We start from the raw sequence: 19,393 nt of genomic DNA, 5'->3' as shown, positions 1-19,393 counted from the left end.
GCCCTCAGCTTATTCCCTAGAATCCGGAGGGAAACAGGCTCCAGCGTGGTCCTGCAAACGAACAGGATGGTCCCGTAGAACTGCAATGTCTAATTTTTGTTTATTTGTTTGTACCTTAGCCATTTCTAATGTGCCATTAAAAATCTAGTGAAAGCTGTGGACCAAGGAGGGTGGGCACATATAATAAGTTTACTCACAATTTCAGACCCCCCATGGACTCAGGGTTAGGACCCCATGCTTTGCCGAGACGATATTGTTACAAAAACACCCACTTTCTTACTGCAGATTCTGACGGGGTATTCCTGCAGGTCACAGTTCCAGGGAAGATAAAGTCAAACGAGAGTGAAGGTTTAGAGAAGCAGGTAAATGACCAAGAATACTTGTTGTATAATTTAAAATGTTAAGACTATTTTTATTTACTTTGTATTACAGTCAGATCATACTGATTTCTATTCAAGCAAAACATTTTCACTGTACTATTGTCTCTTAGCACATTTGGATCCTCCCTTCCCCACTGTCTGCTGCTCAGTCCTGTCCCCGTCCCGTCATCTCTCCATCTCTTCTGATGTACTTGTTCACAATTTTCAAGAAATATTGAACAGTTTTCAGGAATCATGCTGATAGAAAAAAAATCAGTATGAAATGTATGTAACTATGGTCTAGCCTGCAATTTATAAAAATTTGTTAATGGCCACTAAATGGAAGAGAAATTGGTCTTGAGCACAATTTAGACCTGCAGATTTTGACCCAGAAGCATCAGACTTAGTAGAAGTAATGGCCAGAGAAAGAAAGGAAGAAAGCAAAGGAAAAATAAAAATCTCACATTTGCCTGATTATGATGAAAAAGATTGCACAATAAATAAATATTAACTGGAAAAAGAAGTTGAACAAAATGCTTATCTGCTGTATAAAAAAGTGATTAAATCGAATGCATTCAGTCGAATATTTTCCTGCTTAAAATACTTCAAACTGGCAGTTACAGTGTTTTATATTACAAGCCATAAGGCACAATACAGGGATTTAGATTTCCACGTGGCTAAAGTGTTGTGGTCAATATATGATGAGGAAAAGATGTTTTCAGGTTGAAGGAAAAATTTGTGAAATAAGAGTAGGTAAGAAAAAAGAATCCATTAACTCTATTTTGGCATATAGTATTGGCACCTGTCATGATTAGGTTCTACTACTTAACAATTTGAATAAAAATAAAATATATGTAAATTGCACTTGAAAATCTCAATAAAATAGTTTCCGTTAGAGAGGTTGTATTTTCATATACTAAGCTCACTTGAGTCTCACATTAACCTTCTGAGGTAGGGTGTATATGTATGTATTTAGCAAAGACGATTAAAAATGTTAAGGGTGTCAATGTTACAAGTTTCAGGACATGGAATCTAATCTTTAATTTACGACTCCAGTTCCATTACAGGTAAACTACCTTGTGTTGAAAAATTCTTTACATAAAAGTTTATTTTCTTCTATTATTTTTTTCTGATTTACTTCTCTTAGTGCACTGTCATTGAATAACCACTTTAAACTTCAAATTGTTTACTTGAAATTTCGTGTCACAAGCATAGAGCAACTGTGCAGGATTTGAAATAGTTTTGCTATGAAGGACATCAAGTGTTCGGTACCTTTCTGCTTTTTTTGTAGTCTGTGTATGGAGTTCTGAAACCGTTTTTTCCTGTGATAGAGAATGCTTAATGTTCTCCTTCTATTTCTTAGAGTAGACCTCCCTATATCTCTCTTGTTCTCTTCCTTTACTCCCTTATTACCCTGCATCTTCTGCTTTTTTTTTTTGGTTAACATATAAAGGATTCTTTCTCATGGACTTCCAGTTTGTCATGATAACACACATTCCATTAAAGCAATGGCTTGGATTTGGGGATACTATAGGAATTATGAAGAAGGTGTTCAGCCTTCTAAGTATGTTTGTGGAAGCCATTGTGCTGTTGTTAGTATAACACTGGGAAGAAACTGCTCAGCTGAGGAGAGCTGACCTCACTTGTAGTGAGTTCATTTCCTCCTGTCAGTGCCTTCCTGCCGAAGACCACTGTGAACACACCTGTGGTTAGACAAGTTAGTAATCGCAGTGAGGCAGAACACACGCTATGGGGAAGCATGGGGCATCTCCGTACAAGGGCGTTAGAAAGGCCTTGTAAGATTTTGGCTTGTGTTAGGGGATTTGGGGGAGGTTTTAGGAAGCAGGACTTTGCTCTGGTTTGCCTGCAATCAGTAAGTACGGGTAATGCTATGATTGTGTATCTTAAGTCTTACCTAGAAGGGAAGACTAGAACAGCCCTGAAGCTTTAATTGGTTAAGAAGCAACAGCTACTCCCACTCATGTTAGCCCCATAAGGGGATATTTGGTCAATTTTTCTGATTGGAAAATATTTATATTTTGTTTGTATTCAGACATAATTATGCTTCCCGGCAGGGCAGCAGGATGGGATCCAGGTCTTCTATGGCTCATTGTTTAGGGACCAGAATCAGGCAAGAGTGGGCCCTGAATTCCATGGGCAGGTGAGGCCATCAGTTTGGCTCTGCAAAGGGGAAAGCCATGAGCTGGGCTTTTTGTTCATGTGCCACTGTAGGCAGGGCTATTGGATGGGCCACGCAACTTCCAGTGTGCTCTGGTTAGGTTCCCTGGCTGGGCAAGCTAAAGGCTATATTCCACCATGAGCAGAGCTATGAAATAGTTTCCTCGCCCGGGAGCATCTGGAGAAGTGGCGCCAAAGCTGGTAAAGCTCTTTGTTCTCTTAACTCAAGCTGACTCTTGCTCCAAGTTCCCTGGCTGAACAGGGCCACTGGCTTTGCTCTGCAGACTACCTACTCTGTCTGCCTGTCTCTTGGCTTGAGCATTGCTGCCTCGCACAGCTTCCAGGTATTCTCACCAGCCCTTCTAGTCTTATTTCATTCAGCAGATTTCCCTCAAGGTCCATCCATGTTGTTGCAAATGGCAAGATTTCCTTCTTTGTTATGGCTGAGTATTATTCCCTCATATACATATACCACAGCTTCTTTATCCATTTATCCATCAGTGGACACTTAGGTTGTTTCCACGTCTTGGCTATCATAAATAATACTGCTGTGATCGTAGGGGTGCACCCATCTCTTCAACATAGTGTTTTAATTTTCCCCAAAAATATTCCCCAAAGTGGAATTGCTGGTAGTTCTATTTTTAATTTTTTGAGCAACTTCCATACTATTTTCCATACTGTCTGTACCAATTTACAATCCCACCAACAGTGAACAGGGTTCCCCTTTCTTCCTCATCCTCACAAGCATTTCTCTCTTGATCTTTTTGATTATAGACATTGTAACAGATGTGAGGTGATAGCTCATTGTGGTTTTGATTAGTATCTCCCTAATGATTACGATTCTGAGCACATTTTCTTGTACCTGTTGGCTGTGTATCTTCTTTAAAAAAATGTCTATTCGGGTCCTTTGCTCAACTTTTAATTGGATTATTATTATTTGTTTTTGCTATTGAGTTGTATGAAGTCTTTATATATTTTAGATGTCATCCCCTTAACAGATAGAAATATATCTATTAATAGATATATCTTAATAGATATATGAATAGAGAAAATGCATATATTTTTTCCCATTCTGTAGGTTGTCTTTTCATTTTGTTGGTCATTTCTTTTCAGTGCAGAAGCTTTTTAGTTTCATGTAGTCCCACGTGTTTTTTGGTTTTTTTTTTTTGATTTTTTAGCTTGTACTTTAAGTGATTTCCAAAAAATCATTACCAAGACCCATGGCAAGGAACTTTTTTCCTATGTTTTCTTCTAGGAGTTTTATGGTTTCCAGTCTTACATTTAAGTCTTGAATCCATTTTGACTTAAGTTTTGTGAGTGGTGTAAGATAAGGGTCTAGTTTCATGTTTTTACATGAGAATATTCCATTTTCCCAGCACTATTTATTGAAGAGACTGTCTTTTCTCCACTGAGTATTCTGGGCTCTCTTGTCAAATATTAGTTGACCACACATGAATAGGTTTATTTGGGGCTCTCTTATGTTCCATTGATCTTTGTGTCTGTTTTTATGCCAGCACCACCCTGTTTTTGTTGCCATAGTTCTATAATAGAGCTTGAAATCAGGAAGTATGATGCCTCTCACTTTGTTTTTTTTCTCAGGATTATTTGACCATTCAGAGTCTTTTGTGGTTCATTACAAATTAGGGGATTGTTTTTTCTACTTATATGAAAAGTATCATTGGAATCTTTGTAAAGGTGGCAATGAATGTATAGATAGCTTTGGAGACTATGGACATTTTAACAATATTAATTCTTCCAATTCATAAACATGGGATATTTTTCCATTTATTTGTGTCTTTGATTTCTTTCATCAATGTCTTGTAGTTTTCGGTGTAGGGATCTTTCACCTCCTTGGTTAAATTATTCCTGAGTATTTCTTTGTTTGATCTTATTGTAAATGGGATCTTTTTCTTTATCATAGTCTCCCCTTATCTGTAGGGGATACATTCCAAGACTCCCAGTGAATGCCAGAAACTCTGATAGTACAAAACCCTATATAGACTATGTTTTTTTCATAGGTATGAAAAAGTTTAATAAATTAGGCATAGTAAGAAATTAACAATAACAAATAAAATAGAATAATTATAACGATACTGTAATAAAAGTTATGTGAATGTGGTCTCTCTCTCTCTCACAATATCTTATTGTACTGTACTCACCCTTCTTCTTGTGATGATGTGAGATGATACCATGCCTACGTGAGGAGAAGAAGTGAGGTGAATAATGTGGGCATTGTGATGTAGCATTATTTTCAGTCCGCACTTAACCATAGGTAACTGAAACCATGGCAAGTGAAACAGCAGATAAGGGGAGACCACTGTATTTCTTTTTCAGATAATTTGTTGTTACTGTATAGAAACAGTAATGATTTTGTGTGTTAACTTTGTATTCCTGTGACTACTGAATTCATTGATTAGCTTTAACAGTTTTTGGTGGCCTGGCCCATTGCTGAGTACAGCTCCTGGCCTCTCCTGACCAGAAAGCCTGAATGGGAACAGCTGGGAGGCTACTAGGAGACGGCCCTCCCATTCTGTCCGGGCAGGAGAGCTAAGTCATAGCCCAGCTTAGTGCTGAGTGTAGCTCTGAGTCCTGCCTGATCATAAAGGCTGGAAAGAATACCTAGAAGCTGCATAGCCCAGCAATGCTAAGCAGAGAGTTAGAGAGGCAGAGCTGATTGTCTGCAGAGCAAAGCCAGTTGCACTGTTTGCCCCAGGAACTTGTTGAGTGGGTGGGTTTGAGTCAAGGCCTCCTTTCTTAACTTCTTGTGAATTATTGAATATTCATTGATACTCCTTTTTACTTTCAATTTTTTTTCTGTTTTCTTTTTAGTGATTGATCATTGTTTCACTATTTGGATCTTGTTTTTCAAAGATTTACCTTCAAATAATATAGTACAATGTTACATAATGTAGAATTTTCAAATATGATATTATTTGCATTCTCCTATTCTTTGTGCTGTTGTCATACATTGTATTTCTCCCTTTGTTATAAACCCATGAATGTATCATTATTTTTCTTTTAAATTGTAAATTATCCTTAGATTTCAAGTGAAGAAAATTACATATTTATCCCCTTTTTTAATATTCCTGGTGCTTTTTGCTACTTTGTGTGATCACACTTCATGTAATATTGGTTTTCTGAGATTTTTTAAATCATGGACAGTTGTTGAATTTTATCAAATGCTTTTTTTCTGTACCCATTGAGATGATTATATATTTTTTAAAACCACCCTTGTGTTTCTAAAATATATCCTATTTATTCAATTTATTTTTATCAATTTTTACAAGTCATGGATCTTTAATATTCTGGTTGGGATTTTAGGGTTTATGTTTGTGAAATAATGGTATGTAATATTCCTTTCTTATAATGTTTTGTTTCATTGCAGTATCAAGATTATGCAGGCCTCATAAAATGAATTAGTTTTATTCTTCCAGTATTCTGTTCAAGAATTTAACAGTATGGGTTTGATCTCTTCCATATATATTTGGAAGAATTCACCTCTGAAGCCATATAGATGTTAAGTTTCCTTGGAGGAAATATTGTTAAGTACAGATGTAATTGCTTTGAGATGAATAGAGAAGTTCAGATTTTTAAATTTTTGTTTCACTTTCTCCAAGTTAAATTCTCAAGGAAGTTTTTCATATTATCTAAGTTTTCAAATTATTGGAGTAAAGTTGTTCATAATATCCTCTTATTATCATTTAAAAATTGTTAAAGTTGTAGTGATTTCACCATTTCTATTGATGGTTTCTCTTTGCTCTTTTGTTTTACAATAGAGTCATCAAAACAGGAAAATTCACATGCTTACTATACCATTTACTAGTCTGTAGATTTTGTTTGAATTTTGACAGTTTCCCCACAAATGTTGTTTTTCTAGTCCAGCCTCCAATCCAGAGTCCTATATTCCATTGAGTTGTCGTGTCTTTATTCTCCTCCAATCTGTTAGCAAACTATGGTCTTTCTTTGTCTTTCTTGTCCCTTGGTACCTTTCTTTGTCTTTCTTGGTACTTTTCTTGTATTGGAAAATACTGCCAGTTGGTTCTTTTGCAGGGTGTACCCAACATGAGTTTGCCTGATGTTTTCTCATGATTAGATTGAGAATCTATATTTTTGATAAGAATACCAAGAAAGTGATCCTTCCTTCCTTCCTTCCTACCCTCCTTCCTTCCTTCCTTTCTCTTTTCTTTTTTTGTTTTGCTCAGGAAGATTTGCTCTGAGCTAACAGCTGTTGCCAATCTTCCTCTTTTTTGCTGAGGAAGATTCACCTTGAGGTAACATCTGTGGCCAATCTTCCTCTTTTTTGCTGAGGAAGATTCACCTTGAGCTAACATCTGTGGCCAATCTTCCTTTATTTTGTATATGAGCTGCCACCACAGCATGGCCACTGACAAGTGGTGTAGGTCTGTGCCCTGGAACCAAACCTGGGCCACCAAAGTGGAGCATAGCAAACTTAACCACTAGGCCACTGTGGCTGGCCCTTAAAAGTGATCCTTTCTTCTTAAGCTATTAAAGTAATGCTGGTTTCATAAAACAAATTAGGATGTCTTTAACCCTTTTCTTATATTCTGGCAGATTTTGTGTATGAATGTTTTTATTTCTTCTTTCAGTGACTGTGAGAATTCAGTTTTGTAGCCCTCTCAGCCTGGTGATTTATTTTTGGAAAGGTTTATTATTATATATTCCATTTTTTATAGTTATATGATTATATTTTTTTGAACTTTACCTGAGTCAGTTTTGGTAAGTAGTGTTTTCAACAAATGTATCAAAATTTAAAAGCTTATTGGCATAAACATTTTTATACACCATTGCTATTTTAATATCTTATAGGATGTATAGTTTGGTCTCCCTTTCATTCCTGATATTGGTAATTCATATTATATATCTTATTTTCTTGATGGTACTTATTAGGGGTTTGTCAATTGTATTCATCTTTTCAAAGAACCTGTTTTTAGATTTTTTGGGGGTTTTTATGTTCATTTCCTATTTTATCACTTTCTTCTGTTTCCTTTGGCATTTCCTCCCTTTGAGTTTCTTTGGTTTGAATGTTAAGATCATTAATTTTATGCACTTCTTATTGTATGATATATTCATGGTTAAAAATTTATATCTAGCCAAAGTGTCTTTACAATACAAGGTTTTTTCATTTGTTTCTAGTAACACAAGTTTTTCTATGTCTGATTTCTATAAACAGTTAGTTTTAAAAAAAATTATGTTCTAGTTCACTTGTGTGTGTGTGTGTATGTTTGTGTTTGACCCTTGGCTAATTTAGAATTACGTTAGTTAAATTAAAGATATTTCGGGATTTTCAAGTTATATTTTTGTTCATATATAGTTTTATTACATATTTGTAACAGAACATTATCTGAATTATGTAAATTCTTTGAAATGTATTGTGACTTTGTTTTATGGCCCAGTACATGGTCAGTTTTGTAAATGTTCCCTATGCATTTGGAAAGGATTTATTATATTCTTCCCTTGTTGGATGCAGTGCTCTATGCATATTTATAAGTCAAATCTTTCAATTGTGTTGTTCAGGGCTTCTGTGTTTACTGAGTTTTCCCCCTCTTGTCCTATCAGTTACTAAGACAGTTATGTTAATATCTTGAACTATTATTGTGGAGTTCTTAAATTCTTGATTTAATTGTGTCAATTTTGTTTTCCAGATTTTTATGACACGTCCAAAGCAAACATTGCTATGTCTTCCTCATATATTGAGAATTTTGTCTGTGTGAAATACACCTTTGGAACTAGTGATATTTTCCAAAGTGTCATGACATTTAGTATAGGAAATTATACTTCTACTATTTGATGATCTTGAGTATTTGCAAACAGAATGTCATAAATAAAGATTTTTCTTATTTGTGTATTTTATAGGAATATATTTCATATATCTAACACTTGCATAATGCAGTGTCTTTTGTATGACAAGGAACACATTTTGTCTAGAATGTATTTAATTTTTAATTCATCCAAAAGAAATTTGTAATTAATTTTACATTTCTTCTTTTATTAGCATTTCTAAGCAGTATATCAATTTCAATAACTGTTACAATTGCGAGTGAACAAGCTACACAGATTTCTAAGACTTGGTAGGGATTCCTTATTGTCAGTTTGTGAAATTTGGCAACTTTTCTGGAGGTATTAAGCATTTTATAATGACTCAAAGAATATTGTTTTCATTAAGCTCCCAAAATAAGTCCATATCTCTTAAGAATTTACCAGTTTCAGAGGAAAACTGCTTCCCTTTCTGTTTTCCTTTACATTATTTCATCTTATTCTTTCTCAAAATTTTTGAATCATACATTCTACATAATTTTTACTTTACATCATTGTGATTTCTGTCTTTTTTTCCTGTAGATATATTTGAGCATTTTGATCATTGTTTTATGATTTTTTTATTTGCTCTTCTTTATTTACTAAGCATGCAGTGGGAGGTGCTATGATTTCCTCCATATCATAAAAAATTTCTAGCACAAGAAATCGCTTTATAATTGGCAGAAATCTGTGAAGTTATTTTAGTACTTCTTGATGATTTCATTTGTTTCTGCTTCAGGCTGTCTTTAAAATATATAACAAGTGAGGGGCTGGCCCCATGGCTGAGTGGTTGAAGTGCTGCGCAATCTGCTTTGGCAGCCTGGGTTTGTGAGTTGGGATCCCAGGCATGGACTCATCAGCCATGGTGTGGAGGCATCTCACACACAAAGTAGATGAAGATTGGCATGGATGTTAGCTCAGGGAAAATCTTCCTCATCATATATATATATATATATATATGTATGTATATATAACAAGTGAGAATCTATTTTGAATGCCCAAGCATGATTTTTCTTTTTTTTATTATAAATGTTATCATTTTTAGATTAGTATGATTTAAATCAGTTGACAAGTCCTATGGCTTTTCTGCCTGGTATCATCAAGATATATTCACTATACAAAAAAATTGCTATTGCTCACATTTTTAAAAGAATCATAAAAAAATTTGTTTTTCAGTATGATTATATGGAATGAGAAATGATGGCTGTAACACAGAAAATTATCCAGATTATTGACCTTACTAACACTGTAAGTTTTAAATTTTTTAAATGTATAATTTTTTGAAAATTGTTGAAAATAATTTGTATCCTATCATGACAAATTAATGACTTAATGGCCTTTAATTGATTTAATATCCAAAATAATCAACTGAACTTTTTCTTTATTTTTTTATACTGTTTTGATATAATAATTTATGTTAGCTGAATAAATATACCATAAGTCTTATTTTTATATGTTTACTCAGTTCAAATTGACTGTGATACTGTCCTCCTTGGAACTGTGGTCAGGTAAAAACCAAATTTTTGCCAACAGGGATGCTGATGATTTATTACAAAGATTTATGTCATGGAAACAGGACTATCTTATCCTACAGCCTCATGACATAGCATTCTTACTTATGTAAGCACAATGTTCTACATTAATAAAGAGATATACATGAAGGATTCCACTAATTTGATGATTCAATGTATTTACTATGTTCATCAACTTTCTATAGGCCTCTTTGAAAATGTTAAGTAAAACACAGCTACTCCCATGGAGGTGATAGTATAGTTGGAAATATGATAAATATAAAAAACAACATAAGTCAGTTATATAAAAATATATTTTGGAGTCTAATTTATGTGAAAAGATCTGCCTTTCATGAACTTTTGTGATATCAACTGTACTACAGAATACATATAAGCCTTAGATTATATGATGTAAAAATTGACACTATTCAGTTAAAATTACCCATATTATGTTAAGATAGTTCATGTCTACTGTTTGACTAAGAGGGATTGGATTTTTTTGCTAACATTTAATTTTAAAAAATGCTTATCTTTAGAACAGGCAAGATTTCTTCTTTCACAAATTAAAAATCCCTTTTGTTTTAACTTTTATTGACCAAAACAATGAATGCAGAAGAAAGGAAACCAGGGAGAATTTGAGATAATAAAATTATATCAAGTCTAGGAGTTAGATGAGGAAAGAAAATTGGTATCAAAGTGAATTATAGTTTTCAATGATTTGAGCATTTAGTATATTAGATATTATCTAGGTCAAAATTTGTATGTTTGAAAAATCATTTTAAACTTTATGGAAGGGAGATTTCATTTAAAAATAAGCTAGTAATTCTTCTGATAATTATACTAATTAAAATGGCAATCCTATAATGATGTAGTTACAGGAAAGATTCTAAATATGTGGGAGCAACGTTTCCTGGCACAATATGCAATAAAAGCTATGATGCAGATATTGCTATAGTATGTAATTTTTATCCTTTTTTACATCATTATTTTTCTAAACTTTATATTTTATAAGTATTAAGTAGTTATGTAGTGTATAATAACTTGATCTTTTTCTCTATATGTATATTTATTATTATTTTGTTGGGACAAAATTATTTTAATCTTAGGAAGTTTACTTAATTATAAATTTCAAACATAAATCAATAATATGAATAAACATTAATATACTCATTCACCAACTAGGTATAATGGATCCTAACATTGGCATCAGATTTTCTAAGATCATAAAACATTAGAGCAAAGTTAAAACCTCCTGTGTGTGTTAGTTTTTAACAAAAAAATTTAAAAAGTAAAACATAAAACATTTTAAAAATAGAGAAAAGCTTATAGAATAAGGATATAAAGAAAGAAAATACTTTTGTACAACTACACAATGTTTGTTTTTAAGCTAAGAATTATTACAAAAGTCAAAAAGTTAAAAAAATAAAATTTTATAAAGTAAAAAAGTTGCAGTAAGATGTTAGTTTATTATTGAAGAAAATTTTTTTTATAAATTTACTGTAGCCTAAATTTCCAGTGTTTGTGAAGTCTACAGTGGGGCACAGTAATGCCCTGGGCCTTCACATTCATTCCCCACTCACTCACTGACTCACCCAGAGCAACTTCCAGTCCTGCAGGCTCCATTCATGGAAAGTGCCCTATACAGGTGTACCATTTTTTATCTTTTATGTATTTTTACTATATCTTTTCTATGTTTAAATACATAAATACTTATCATTGTGTTACAATTGCGTGAAGTATTCAGTATAGCCATATGCTGTACAGGTTTGCAGCCTGGGAGCAATAGGCTGTACCTTGTAGCCTGGGTGTGTAGTAGGCTAAATCATCTAGGTCTTTGTAAGTACACTCTACGATGTTCACACAATGTCAAAATTGCCTAACAATGCATTTCTCAGAATGTATCCCCGTTGTCAAGCAACACATTACTGTATATAAAATGTCCAGAATAGACAAATCTATAAAGACAGAAAGTAGGTTAGTGGCTGCCTATTGCTTGCAGTGTTGGGAGTGGAATGGGGAGTGACTGTTAATGGGTTTGGGGTTTCTTTTTAGGGTGATGAAAATGTTCTATACTTTGATTTTGGTGATGGTTGTACCACTTTGTGAACATCATAAAAACCACTGAATTTTGCACTTTGGTGATTTCATGGCTCTGTTTATTACAGGTACCCAAATATCCAGTGAATGACTCTGTCTATTTTTGGTACTACATACCAGTTGCTGAGGTGGAACAGTGAATAGCATGGTAGACACCATCAGGATTCAGCTTAGCCATACTAAGATGTGCTGGGGCCAGGCCAGCTGTTTCTTAATATGCCATTTAAACTCCACAAGTACAGCTGGTTAGTTGTGGAGTCCAAGCTGACTCACCCAATAATGGGATATCAGGCCAAGAATCACAAGGCCTCCTCATATGTCAAATCAGTTTCATTAAGTCCAATAGGAAGTAGATAACTTCTTTTCAAAAGTAGTGTATGAGGCAGCCATGTCTGGCAGGCAATGAGTCCAAAACTCCAAGGAGTACCTCCATGTTCAGGCTGCCTCTCGTTTGCACTGTTTCCCATTGGCAAGGCATCAGTCACAGATACTTGTAGTTCAAAGGGGTGACTAGGGTTGAAGGATCAGAAAGTAACTAGAAAAAAATATATATATATCCTGTGAAGCTCCTTGGGAGAAAGTGGAACGCAGATTCAAGCAATATATTGTTACTCTTGCTTCTAAATCTGAAGCCCCGCCCCCCAAAATTATATGTATGTAAAATATATATAAAATATAAATAAATATATAGTAAAGAATATGCTCAAGTCATCTTCCTAGCTCTGGTTAGTACTCCCTTTGGTAAACCTTGTATAGATTTTCTCGCTTGGCTGTTGGCAATGGCCTAGCTGTTTGGTCTGCTACTTGGAAAATTACAAAATGGCTGATTAAACATACTCCTCTTTGGGACCATGACCAGTGAAATGAATCACAAATGCTTTTTGAACTGTCTTAGTTATGACTGTAAGACTTAAATAATCTGCTTAATGAGCCTGCACCAACCAGATGGCCATCATCGTTTGCTCAAACCATCATAGTAACAGACATGGTAACACATCCACCAAAATAGACCGAGTACAAATTGAAGAACTCTATTTCCCTAATGCAGAAGCTGCCACTGCAATTATTCAAACTGAAACATGGAGAGAAAAATCATGAAAAAAAGAGAATTTCAGAGACTGTGGAAAAATATAAAATCATCTAACCTACATACAATCAGACTCAGAATGAAAAAAAGAGAGAAAATTGGATAGAGATAATGTTTGAAGAAATAATGGCTAAGAATTTTCTAAAATAGAAGGATATAAAGGACACAACAAACTACTCAAATACTGAGAATGATCAATATAAAGAAAATACACATCTGGGCACATCATAATCAAACTGCTGATAACCAAAGATAAAGAGAAAATCATTAAAACAATCAGAGAAAAAATATTCTGGGGAACAACACTAAGAATGATGTTAGACTTAATGGAAGCCAGAAACCACTTTTCATCTGAAGCAAATGGAAGGCAAAAATCACTGGAATAAATTTTTTAAATACTCAAAAATTAAATAAAATATAAAATAATTGTCAGTATAGAATATTACATCCAGCAGAAATACACTTCAAAATTTAAGGCAAAATTTAAAAACACCATTTTCATAAAACCAAAAATCAGAAAGAATTTGCCTGTATAAACATAGAAAACATTTAAAAATTTATATTGAAATTATTTAAGTCAATCAAGTACTAAAATAATGTTTTGAGAAACAGATATGCAATAACCTTAAATGCACATTATTAAGGGAAAGAAGCCTATCTAAAGAGGCTGCCTACTTATGATTTCAACCACATGACATTCTGGAACAGGCAAAACTATGGAGACTGAAAAAAATCAGTGGTTACCAGAAGCTCAAAGGGAGGGAAAGAGGGATGACTAGGTGGGGCACAGAGGGATGACTAGGTGAGGCACAGGGTAAGGAGCCTATTTTGTATGATACAATAACGGTGGATACCCGTCCTTATACATTTGTCAAAACCCATAGAATGTACACCCCTAAGAGGGAACCATAATGTAAACTATACAGTTGGTTGATAATAATGTGTCAATGTAGGCTTATCAATTGTAATAAATGTACCACATTGATGCAGAATGAGATGGTGGGGAAGGCTCTGTGTGTGTGTGTGTGTGTGTGTGTGTGTGTAGGAACTCGCTGTATTTTCCACTCAATTTTCCCTTGAAACTAGAACATTTAATATATTCAATAAGATAATAGATTTTTATATAACTCTTTAGAGTTCTATCAATTTTTGATTCTTGTGTTTTGAAAATAAAAAACTTTCTTTCTTTCTTAGCTAGAAAAAGAACAAATTATATCCAAAGTAGAAAAAAATCAATGAAATAGAAAACATATAATGGAAAAAATAAAGAAATCCGAAACTTAGTTCTTTTAAAACTAATAAAAATAGTAAACTCCAAGGATGATTGATCATGAATAAAGAGAAAAATCACAAAATTGTCAATATTGAGAATGAGAAAAGGGATATCTCTACAGACTATACAGAGCTCAAAAAGATGATAAAGAAGGGAAAGGTATTATGAACAACTTTGGCCAATTCATCTAACTCAGAAGAAATGGACAAATTCCACCACAAACAGAACTTTCTCTAGCATAAGGAGAAATTGAATATTTGAATATTTAAAAAAAATTAAATTCATTAGTAAAAAAACCTCTCTCACAAAGAAAATTCTAAGTCCAAATCCAAATCACTCCATTTGTAAATTCTAAGAAACATTAAAGGAAGAAATATTCATAACATTATACTAACTCTTTCATAGAATAAAGGAGGGGACAACATTTTCCTTTTTTTAAAAATGAGAACAGCATGTCTCTGATACAAAAATTGACAAAATTGCAATAAAAGAAAATTACAAATATTTCTTATCAATATGGATGCAAAAATCCCAAACAAAATGCTGGCAAATTGATCCTGCAAAATAGAAAAGGGATAATACATCCTGACAAAACAGGGTTTATTTCTGGAATGCAACTTTATTTCAACACCAGAAAATCAATAATTTTAATTCACAAAATTCACAGAAAATGGAGAAAACTATATGATCATCTCAATTTAAACAGAAAAAGGCTTTTGATAAAATTTGACATCCATGATAAGATACATATCATGAAAATCCCAGCAAATTAGGGAAAAATAAATTTCTGACTATGAATGTGTATCTACAAAAACCCATTGAACTCAAGCCCCAGTATAGAAGATAACTGTAACCATTATATCCAACAAAGGAATCACATCTAGAATACATTAATAGCTTCTACATATAATACGAAAGAGACAGGGCCACTCAATTGGAAAATGGACAAAAGTCTCAAAAAGGCATTTACAAAGATGCTATATAAATGGCCAATAAACTATAAAATTGTGCTAAAGTTCATTAACAACCACGAAAATGCAAATTAAAACCAAAGTGCAGAATATCTATAGGTCCACCAAAATGACTATAAAAATGAAATAAATTTGTTTTTAAAAACTCAGAAACAAAAGACGAGTGTAGGCATTGATATGAAGTGGAATTCTCATACATTTCTGGTGGGAATACAAATTAGTGCAACAATCTTGGGAAACTCTTTGGAAGTATCTACTAAAGCATATCCTGTGATCCAACAACTTTCCTCTAGAAATATACCCGATGGAAATAACTACATATTTTACCAAATAGCATGCACAACAAATAAAATAGCTAAGTATGGTTTTTAATAGCCGCAACTATAAAAGAACCAAATGTTAAGCAAGAGTAAAATGGAAAAACAAATGGTGTTACATTCAATGTGTACACCAACGGGGAAAAACTAAAGTTATTGTTACAATAGGAATGAATCTCCTAATTATCATATTAAAAGAACTGAAACATAAAAGTACATGGTGATTGGTTTCATTTATATAAAGTTCAAAAACAGGCAAAATTAATCTATGGTGTTAGCAGTAATGATTGTCAGGGGGCCCACTGGAGGCTTTGGTGGTTCTATATTTTATTTCGTGATCTGGTTCTAGGTGTTAATTACACTGATTTGTTCACTTGAATATTAAGCTGTGCATCTATGGTTTGCAGAATATATCCACATACACATACAAACATCAACGTTCACTTAAGAAGTGTAGGTGAATCTCCCTGTTCATTAGCTGGTTCTTAAACGCTGCCTTTGGGAAGGGATTCTGCTGTTTTCTAGCCTCAAAGCAGCATCAAACCGAGTATAAGCGTCCTCCTGCAGCGATTGACGGTCCAAGACGGCCCACGTGCCAACAGCACCCACCCTCTCGACCCACCTCTGTTCTCACAGTCGTCTGCCTCTGGCAGCGTGAGCGGCCAGGAGGGATCTCCTCGCGCTCTCAACTGCCTTCTAGGCAAGCCAACTGCCATTATTCAGGCTGGCATCCAGGACGTCCAGCCATGTTGTGCCTTCTCCTTCTGCTCCTTGGGCTCATCGGACTCCAGACAGACAATAGTAAATACAAAAACCCCTTCTCTGACCTTTCGGGAATATCAACTCTTTTCCCCGTTTCGCTCTGAAAGGCTGCATATCTCAGGGAAAGCGCTCTCTTGTCGAGGCTCCAGCTCTGTAAGCAGGAGCCCGCTCCCGCGTTGCCATCTTCCCCAACCAAAACCCACGCTGGATGCGAGACGGCTTTCCTACTTGATTTGGGACCATAGGAAAGATAGGAGATGCCACGGCTCGAGTGGATGCCTCAAGATTAAAGTTTCATGTACTGCTCTGCCTTTTTGACCTCTGGACTGTGTAGCTGAAAGATCCAAAGGCCCCGAGTTTATTTGTACTGAGGGTGCTTGGGCCTCTTGCCTCAGGGTTGCCACAACCTGCCAACAGGGCAATATTCCCAAAGCAGTATACCTATTTCTTTTCAAAAGTCCTGTAATTCTAGACAGAGGTGGGGATTGAGGGTATTTGAAAAAAATAGTAAAAGTAGGAGGTGGCCTCTAGAATACTATGGATTTAAACGAGGGAATAATGAAGGAAGCTATAAGGGGATGGGCATTGCTCTAATAAAACGTTTTGTGCCTTGCAGATTCTGCAAGACTGAATGTGCAAATTACAGTTCCGGAGAAAATACAGTCAATATCAAGTGGAGGAATTGAATCCAATGTAATTGAGCACTAACATTTTTACGGTCTAAAAATTGTGTGAATATTTTGTTCCTAAGAAGTAAACCTGACATTTTTCATCCATGCACACTTGCTGCATGTTATTCTGCACCCAATTCTTCTTAAGTGGAAAAGCAGTTTTGAAAATGAACCAAGATTAACGTTTCATAGAATATGGTGCAGTGATGCTTATTATCAAGCCCTAAGTCCTGTCTTATAAATCTGTTTCCCTGTTTAATAAGTGCCCTTGAATAGTCATTGACCTGATCCACCTAAAGATTCTCTGACCTGCCGTGCGGTATTTGGAGGATTTTTTGTTGTTGTTAAGTAAGCCCATATCTTCCTTATATGGGATGACAATCATTTGATTTAATGAAGTGTGATATGAATGATTTTTGCACCTTGATCGCAAATATGTTAATCATTAAGGGTGTACTTTTCATGCTGTTGTAGTTCATCTTGCTTCAGGGTATTAGTTTTTCTCTCTTTTTTTGAGTTAATTAGAAAGTTTCATATCTTTTTTACTAATTCCTAGCACCATTTCTAAAGAAGTGAAATGTGTGTGTGTGTGTGTGTGTGTTTGGTGAGGAAGATTGGCCCTGAGGTAACATCTGTTGCTAATCTTCCTCTTTTTTTTTTTCTCCCCAAAGACCCATAGAGTACATAGTTGTATAAACTAGTTGTAGGTCATTCTAGTTCTTCTCTGTGTCTTTTGAAACACGGCTTAATTATCTTTTTGATTGGGGAGTAAATGTTTTGGTAATTTGAATGCAAATATTTCCTTAGTAACTTCCTACTTGTCACCCTAATACAGATATTACAAGCTTAAAAATTTCAATATGTTTTAAAAGAAATGCATATTTATGAAAACTCCAAATTTAACCACTTAAATAGAAAAAAAAGTGAGGCATTTAATGGTATTTTAAGAAACTTTTGTTTTATTTAATGAAAAAAATATATGAAATTGCTTGGTCATATTGTAAAATATACGCAGAGTCTATTTAAAGGGAAATATCTTCAACCAGGCATCACTAGATTCTATGGTGGTAATTCCCATAAGAGAAATTGAAAAAAAAATCGTCTGTCCTAAACTGTCAAATTCATAAGGGAAAAAATTTGACTGTTTTGTTAATATCTCTATCCCCAGTGCCTAGAAAATTGCTGGATACACGCTAAGGAATTAAAAGTATTTTTTGAACCAATAAGGCTATTGTACTTACTGATTCAACAAATTGTACAAATATAATATGAGAGTGTATGTTTATAATTATTATAATTAATAAATAAAGAATATAGATCATAAGAGGAGACTATGGAGCTTAAAAAGACTAGCAGATTTTAAAAAAAATAACAATGGAACTTCTAGATGTGAAAAATATAATCTGAAAGTAAAAAAAAATCGATAATTGACAGTAGACCAAAGACAGCTGAAGAGAATAAATAGATGCAACACATACATGTCTAGGGGAAAAGGAGGAGAGAATTAGAGGCCTAAGTATAGAGTCATTGGAATTCCCGAAAGAGAGAGAAAAAACAAACTGGAGAAGAGGTTGTGTTAAACATATATTAACTGAAAAAAAAAAGAAGAATCCTCAGATCAGGTATCACAACACAGAATAAATAAAAATCAAGTAAAACCTTGACACAGTAAAAGCAGAATACCAAAGCAAAGATATATCTTAAAGGCAGCTGTGAATAAAAGATCATCTACATGGAAATAATAAATAGACTAATAGCAGACCTCTCAAAATCAACAATAGGAATGAGAAAATATTTAAATAAAAGCTTCAATTTTCTGATTTTCAATAAATTTTCATATAGAATAATTTACTCAAAGGAAATATCCTTCAAAAATTAGGGTAGATTAATTTTTAGATCACAAAAGAAGAAAATAAGGTACTTCAGTAGGTAGAAATTGAAATCGGGACAAAGAATAATATAAAAGCAGGAGCTAGTGAAAAAGTGAATAGCAATAACTTAAAACAAAACAAATGAATACTCTATTGTAATTATAACAAATGAGAGAATAAAAAGAGTGTATAAGTCTCAATCTAGTAGGGTCAAAATAAAATTTAAATAAAACTATTTAAAAAATTTAATTGCTTAAATTTATCGGAAATTACATATATTTCAGATTGAATTTAAAAATATTTAACTGTGAAAGAAACACCTAAATCACAAGGAAATGGAAAGGTCTAACACAAAAATGAGAAAAATTATACAAAGCAAATAGTAACCAACAATTAGCTGCGTAGCCATATTTTTATCAGGGAAAATTAGTCTTAAAGGCAACACAGTATTAAAAACTATTAATAGGGATGAAAAAGTGGAC

General features: G+C 34.0%; 1 protein-coding gene across 1 annotated transcript in view; it reads left to right on the top strand.

The window, feature by feature from the left end:
- The first annotated feature begins 212 nt into the window (after positions 1-212).
- The window catches only part of ADAM2 (ADAM metallopeptidase domain 2), a 151,009-nt gene continuing 131,828 nt past the window's right edge, over positions 213-19,393 (top strand). Inside the window, exons 1-3 of the mRNA XM_070499715.1 lie at positions 213-362; positions 16,133-16,667; positions 16,986-17,062. Coding sequence (XP_070355816.1) covers positions 213-362; positions 16,133-16,667; positions 16,986-17,062 — 762 coding nt within the window. The remainder of the gene's footprint in view (positions 363-16,132; positions 16,668-16,985; positions 17,063-19,393) is intronic.

This window comes from Equus asinus, chromosome 27 (assembly GCF_041296235.1).
Source record: "Equus asinus isolate D_3611 breed Donkey chromosome 27, EquAss-T2T_v2, whole genome shotgun sequence".
NCBI classification, from domain to species: domain Eukaryota; kingdom Metazoa; phylum Chordata; class Mammalia; order Perissodactyla; family Equidae; genus Equus; species Equus asinus.
The sequence above is the reverse complement of the archived record's forward strand: the minus strand, read 5'-3'. Positions and strand labels throughout refer to the sequence as shown.